The sequence below is a fragment of the Cariama cristata genome, unplaced genomic scaffold (genome assembly GCF_000690535.1).
Source record: "Cariama cristata isolate BGI_N322 unplaced genomic scaffold, ASM69053v1 Scaffold45266, whole genome shotgun sequence".
Taxonomy (NCBI): Eukaryota; Metazoa; Chordata; class Aves; order Cariamiformes; family Cariamidae; genus Cariama; species Cariama cristata.
In genome coordinates, this window is record NW_009622383.1 from 11224 (window position 1) to 18968 (window position 7745).

Genomic DNA, 7745 nt, shown 5'->3' on the forward strand with positions numbered 1-7745 from the left:
AGCCAACTTTGGAAATGTCAGTCTTGCACATTCTTGTCAATCTACTGCATTTAAAGCAGTAGAGTATATTAAGTATTACTTTGAATAATTACATTGCTACTTCTATGTTTGAGCATGCTTTTGAAACACTGTAATTATGAAATATTTACAATGTGTAGCCTTCAAACTTTATGTAAAAGCACAAGTATGACTGTCTGATTTGAATACAAACAACATACTTGCAAAAACGTTTTTACTTCTCAAAATTAAATGCAAATTACTAAAGTCTTAATAAGCGAACCAACTCTGAAAAGTTTTAATGTGTGCCTGAATGTGGACAGTAAAAGTTATGTGAAATTACTCAGACAGTACTGTTTTTCATTTTAGACTGATCTATTCTTTGTATCGGACTGTTCTCTTTAAGCATGTAGAAAAACTAAATATTTTTTTTTAAAAAATTATTCCAAGACCTACATATTCTTTCTGAGCGATGCCCATAGGTTTCTTGAAAAATCAATACTGTCTAGCAGGTTGTAATGATTGGTCCACAGTTTATTTCAGGATGTGTGTTCAACTAAAAGCAACTTGCTGTTTTTCAACATCATTTCTCTTAAAAAGCACAGTGATATAAAACACTGAAGACAGAACAAAAAAAATGGAATGGTAACCTAGAGATCAAATTCATTAGCCATTTCTCCTACTATATCAAAATTTGTAGTCAGAATTGTCTTTATTGACTTTATTTTTAATTTTTGTACACAAAGAAAAACATGTCCATATCCATCATGAACAAAAACTTAAAAAGGCAGAACTAGAAGACATTTGTGTCCTTCACCAAAGCAAAGCTGTGCTAAAGGTTCCAAACATTTCCATTTTTAAAATAAATATTTTCTTTTTTCATTGTCTACATTCCAGTCTTCAGAATGTCACTGGAAACTGCAGCCTATCACGAAATACACACTTTTAAACAGAGTCCCAGCTCACTGTGTTTGGTAGCTTGCCATACCATATCCAGCTTGGTTAGGTATTACAGGAGCACCTTGTCCCTGGGCAGGTTGAGCACCAAATCCACCCATCCAGGCAGCAGATGGAGATTGGCTTAAAAAGAAACAGGATGGTTAAAAAAAAAGGGAAAAGAAAAGAAAAATATGCAAGCTAGTCAAGTTATTTACAAATCAACAGACAAAAAAAAGAACATAAAAACATACTTCCTACAATACTATTCATACCAAAATAGAACAATTTCTTTTTCTCTTTAATAAGTAATTCAGGTCAAGTGCCATAACATGTGATTCTTGAAAATACCGTAAGTTTTTTAAGAACAAAGGAAAAAAAAAAAGCCCCACAAACTTTGGGTACTAGTTGCATAGGACTACTGCCTCCAAATGCATGTACATATGCAGGTGGCTGTAAGTCAACATCAGTGATGCAGAAATGCAAAAAATTCCCAATGGCTAATCGGCAAGAATACCAGTGATAGGTTTATCAGGGCTTAATATGTTTAATTGGCAAGAGATAACGAGGAATTATGTAAACAAAGAAGTTATTTTAAAGGCATGTTAAAACAAAAAGTTGCTGTGAAGACTTCAGTCTTCAAGAGATGAAGTATTAAAAGCCCACCCAAATTCTGAAACTGCGCAAGTTAAAATGTCAGTATGTAGTTTCTTCTCTCCAGGGTTAGCAATCCTTCTGGCAAATGCCTGGGCTCCCTGGCTCAGACTCTCCAGTATTCACCACAAGACCACCATCCAAAACTCTACCAGAGAAGGTGGTCTTTGTGCCTTCAGTCTCAAAACACCCATACACATAAAACATGTGATCGAGTACAAAGTCAGAGTGACTCACCCCATTATTTGGTCCACACAAATCATTAAACATAGGCTTTGAACACATAGGAGTCCACCTAAGGCTTGAAACCTTGCGCATTCCTGGAACTAAATGAGCCTGAAACTCAGATATAACATTCTTGGAATATTCTAAAAAATTAAACACAATTACTCACTCTACTCCAAAACCCTGTTGATTCCATGCTTGGCCATACATTCCATATGATGGTACTTGCCACCCATTAGCCATATATTGCCCATACTGTTGTGGATTTCCATATACTTGGCTCCATTGCCCCCACTGACTGTAATCCACCTAAGGAGAGAATAATTCATAGTACCTCAGGTTCTAGAAACAGATGATGTTCTTTTTGTGCTGATGAAGGCAAAATTTTGGGCTATATCAATCACAGGGCTAAAACGAGCAATAATGAGATCAGAAAAGTAAGACATCGCTGTGACTTAATTAGATCCTTGTACTGAAAAACATGTTTGTGTTTGAAATACCAAAGAGTGTTTCGTTGGATAGTCATCTAGTCTGCAGTTGGTGAACTAGCAAGAATCAGAATTACCTCAAAGTTTCCCCCTGTCTTGAATCATATCCAGAAGACAGTAACAGATACTCCATCAAAACTGCTAGCCCAATTTGATGAACAACTGGAACATAACTGAGACAGACCATGGAATTTCATAAGAACTCTACCACAAAATTTAGCTATTATAACTGGAAAGGCATTACAGGTATATACACAATTGCTTTTGTAATATAATGAAAAGGTTAAAGTGGAGTTACCTGTTGGAAGTTTTTAGTCATATCAGGGGATTCTTTACCCCAATAACATTTAACAACATGTCCTTCAATTGTGGTTCCATTAACTGAAACAATAGCATGTGCTGCACTTTCATGAGTTGAAAATCTAAAGAATGTAAAAACAAAGTAATGTTATGCTTTATAATACTTTTACCTGATTGTTAAAAAAAAACAGTGACTCCATACATACAGGAAATCCAGAGAAAAAGATCTGCATTCACAGATATTCATCTTCTCAGGTAAAAAGATTGGTGGCCACTTTTAAAAGTTCCAAATTTTTCTATGAACATATGGTGACAGCTTTTAATGTATCAGCAGAAGTTCAAATCAAGTGAAATTACAGAAAGATGAAACCACATTACATGAACAAAATCACAGATTTTATTTTTCTCTGTCCATACCTGACAAATGAGTAACCTTTTTCTGGAAACACCCGTATTTCCATAATCTGTCCAAATGGTGAAAAAGTCTGTCTCATAAGTTGATCTACAACAGATAATGTTTTTGAATTAGTAACCATCTTGGTGTCCAAAAAGCTGCAATAATAAAAAAAGCAGTAACACATCATACCTGTTAGCCCAGAGGCAATTCCTCCACAGTACACAGTACAATTTTTTGGACTCGACTGATTTACTACATCTTCAAATCTCAATTGTTTTGTATTATCTATAAAGAGAGAAGGCTGTTTTTAAGCAGTAGGCTAACAGTAACCACAGAGCCTCAGATACTTACCTCATACACAAGTATGAATTATACATTAAAAAAACCACATTCAATATTTTATGATAGACCAGTAGTGCCACTACTACGTTGACATAATATACAAAAAAATCTATTCTTTAAGTTCTGGAAGTCAAGCTAGATATGTAATTAAGTGACATGATTTTGGCAACATTATGTTTTATTCCTCCATTAAACAGTGACGTGCAAGAGAGCAAACACAACACAGCACAACATGAAGGTCTTACTTTCTTGTGTACTTTTGGGGGCTGGTGGTTTCCGTGTTGCCCAGTTAGTTCTGATCTGACGGCCTCCCAACCACTGGCCTCCCATGTGTACAATAGCATTTTCTGCATCCTAAAGAGATTAAAATAAAAACTATAACACATCCACACAAGAAGTATGTACGAGTCTACTTCTAAGAAAGACTTGGTTGTCAGTTAATTCTGTCCATACAACCAGTAACAGTACTAAAAAGCACATGAAATTCTGAACAATCACAGGAAGCAGCCTAAAATGCAGTAACAAAGTCAATGCACACAGAGAAGGCCCTCACAAGTGAAATGGTAAAACCTTCCTTCCACCTCCATTTTCCACACACAGGTTAGAAGCCAACTACAATTACACATATACTGCCTGTATTAGAATATTTGAAGGCTGTCCAAAAAAGGTACAAAGGTCATACAGATGCCAGAAGCAATTACTGAAATAAAACAACTATAAATTTAATTATAATATTTTAAAAACGAAATTATCTTGCCAATTGACTGTACTAAAAACACAATACACAGAAGTGTATTTAATAGTAACAGATGAAAAGTCAGGAAAGACTTCCTCATCAAAAATCCCTCACTGAAAAATTTCTCAGACGTAACCCAAGTAACATTTATACCATGCAGTACGTGTTTGCAAAAGACATTGTATAATAAGATCTGAATGTGTTTTTTGAGAACTTTAATATGTATTTAACATAATAGGCCAAGTTTACGTAGAAAAATAAAAAGTTCCGGGAAGGCTGAATGGTAGTAACTAAGAAACTGTAATGCTGAGATACAAATAGATTGAGCATCTAAGTTTTCTTGTACTTATTATTTGTGCACACACACACACCCCTCTTACCCTCTCTTCTGCCCTCTGGAGGCATACAATATATATCTGAGCATAGCCTGCTTTGTAAGTGCTCTAAATATTAAAGTCATTGCATGAACACACACACATACACAAGAGTTCATGGCCCACGTGGCTTAACTTCTCATCTCGAGCATGAATTAGAAATATCTAATAAGCAAGGGATAAGTTTGCTAACACTTGCAAGAAGCAATTTTTTCCCCAATCGCTTTGAAAGAAGAGAGGCAGAGCAAATAGTGCGTATGTTTGAAATGCTTTTCCAAGGGCACAAAGTTTAAGAAAATGCCAAGCACAAGGGACAAAGAGAACATAGCGACAAGTTAGAGGTGAGCGGCTAGCACTGTCATGCCTCACACTGAAGGCTTCCAGCTATAAGGCTCGTCTCAAACTCAAATCACTCAAGACCTTGATCCTCCTAAGTTTTAATTACACAGAGCGCTCATTTTGAAGACAATATATAAATACAAAAAAGAAATTACGAGATGATCAATAAGAAAAAAAGAAAATCCTAAAAGACAAAAACAAACCACCAGACAATTTAAAAAAAAAACCAACCAAAACCAACCAAAACCCCAAATTTATTCAAGCACCCTCACTCCCAAAATGTAATGAGTAAGTTCCAAACTGACTAGGAAAGGAAACTAGCTCTAATGAATCTTGCTTCCAGTCCTGAGGATCAAGCTATGACAAAAATGGAATAGAGCCCAAGCCATAACTGTTTTAGTTCAATGTAGGAGTTTAATTTTCTCTTAACTGTGGTGTGCACTAAGACCTCAGGTAGGAGTACCTGAAGTCTGGGAACATATCCCACTTCCCCAAATCTAGCACAATGACAATAAATTCTGAAAAACTTGCCTTAAACTACCAGCTCAGGATGGTCATGCCATAACCCTGTAGGTGCAGCTGCTGTTTGAATGAACAGCAATCAGAAAATAAATTTTAGAAGTACTTTTTAGTATTACATTTAGAATCCACCCATTAATTTTTCAGAATGGATACAGACTTTAAATTGGAGTTTTTATGGCTCAGTCTTCAAAGAATCCAGTAACCTGCATTCCATATGACTGTTGTAACATTTCCCCTACAGTTACAGAAACCAAATACAACCATATGATAAGGCAACAGGGGTACAAGGAAATAAGACATCTATTCCTCTTGTGTATTTCAGCTGCAACACAAACCAAGTGCAAGTGGAAAAATACTCTAAATCAAGGCATTCAATTGTAGTATCTTATGGCATTTGCAAATCTGAAGAAAAGAAACTGCAAGTTTTTCTTCTGATTAAGATTCAGCTCCAGGTAACTGTTACATAGGAGAGAAAGAGAGTCTCGACATGTAGGACTTCTGACCACACAAACAGGCTTATATGCCTAAAATCCTAAACTGTATGGTTTTTTCCTATGCAAAATATTTAAGAAAAATGGTTGACACAGTTTCCCCATGTTGTCCTAAATGTACCTCTACACACATACAGCTCAATTTTCCAAATAATTTTCACAAGCTTCTTACGCTGTCAAACATTTAACTTCCAAATCACCACAAATTATTTGAGTCAATTGTACACCTAAAAATAGTGCTCTGCCCTACCATTTATATCAGTACTATACTGATTAAATTCTACAAATAATATCCTCAATATCTGTATTGGAAAGGGATATCAGTCATTTGTGAGAAGCATTTTTTTCCTAGGCATACATAACATTAGCCATTATGTAACACCACCCAACACAAAGCCAAAAACAACCTTCAGTTTTACAATATGCGTAAGCAAAATGCATTAGAAGTACTGAGTCAACTCTTCGCTGCAAATTAATTACTCAATACAAAGAACCACCTTAGGTCTCAAAATGTTCTAACTCCTCAAGCAAAGGACCAAGAGCTTTACTCTCCAAAAATAAATTAATCCAGCCGTATCTCAGCATATGACACACCTGGTTGCATTAGGTCCCCAGAAAGATTGAGCTTTGGCGTGAAGCTAAACCTGGGCAAAGACCAAACCCCACTGTGTAGCATGGCACTGCACGCCTCAGGACCGAGGGCTCCTGGGCATTGTTCTGCAGGGGCTCCTACCTCAACATAGTGAACTGCACTGGACCTGGCGTGGTGCCTGAGCTAAGAGACCCAAAGCACAACCGATCAGACCAGGCATCCAACTCACTGCAGCAGAGATGGATCCAGAGACTATGCTGAGCTACCCTAACACACCCAAGCAAGCTTTCTACGTTCAGGAATCTTCTTTGACAATGTTCTCGAATTTTTTTTGCAATGTTCTTGTAGCATCGCCGTCACCTGAATTGTTTCGACCCTTAACCATAAATAACAGAAGCCTTTGACTAAAGTAAATCTGTCCTGTGCGCACAAATTTATTTCCCTTGGGAAAGTCTGATACGTACTGAATATATAAAGAGGCAAAACTAGAAGTGGAAAATAGGCAATTATTTTAAATCTACATTGTGATTACTCACCAGTTTGTTATAAAAAGATACAAAACCATAGCCTTTTGACTTTCCAGTTGCCATATCTTTAACTACCCGTGCATCCCTGTGAAAAGAAGCACAGCTATATGAGGGTAATATTAATAACCTGCAAAATAAAAACTAAAAGGAACCACACACACTGTATTGTGAGCATAATTTTTTCTTATAAAATCAGTTAGCCCTAAAACTACAGTCATTCCTGAACTCTCCCTATTGCTTCTTTACCTGTTAGAAAAAAGCAGTAGGACAAAAAAAATAACATGTAATAAACATGCAACCTATCCACATAACCTATACCGGCTAAAACTAGAATGTTCAAATTTGAAGTATAAGAGAAACAAAGTTTCCTTTTCTAATATTCTATTGGCTAGGGTCCTCTAAGGTTTACTGTTCTATAAATTACTGTAACAATTCTATCTAATTTACCATGCATTTTCTAAATAGTTAAATGTCTTCTGCCTAGTGATACAAAATATATGAAATATTAAAAAATCGAAAAAGAGGAAAAAATAGGAATTAAAAGGCATACATGGCCTGTTAACAGATTTCTTTATTTTTCTTGGTCAATTCTCTACCATCATTTTGGAGTTTGGGTAGCTGTAAATTTTGAAAAATTGACATTTTCAGAAATTTAAGAAAGGAGAATAAAACTAACAACAATGCTAAGCACACCAGTACGAAAACAACAAATTTACACAGAAATTTTAGTGAGTAAGTTAAAATGATTGGAAATATAGAACTGCACTGAATATAGAATGTTAAAATGTAAATACTAAAATATGTATATATAAATAATGTATAATA

The 7745-nt window shown here is 35.7% G+C and overlaps 1 protein-coding gene across 1 annotated transcript; it reads right to left on the reverse strand.

Moving 5' to 3' along the window:
* Positions 1-690: 690 nt before the first annotated feature.
* TIAL1 (TIA1 cytotoxic granule-associated RNA binding protein-like 1) lies at positions 691-7745 on the reverse strand. Its single transcript, XM_009702297.1, has 8 exons — positions 7471-7745; positions 6930-7005; positions 3585-3693; positions 3187-3282; positions 3018-3102; positions 2599-2722; positions 1982-2121; positions 691-1077 (listed from the first exon to the last, which is right to left on the reverse strand). Coding segments are annotated over exons 1-8 (750 nt in total). The 5' UTR covers positions 7473-7745; the 3' UTR covers positions 691-959.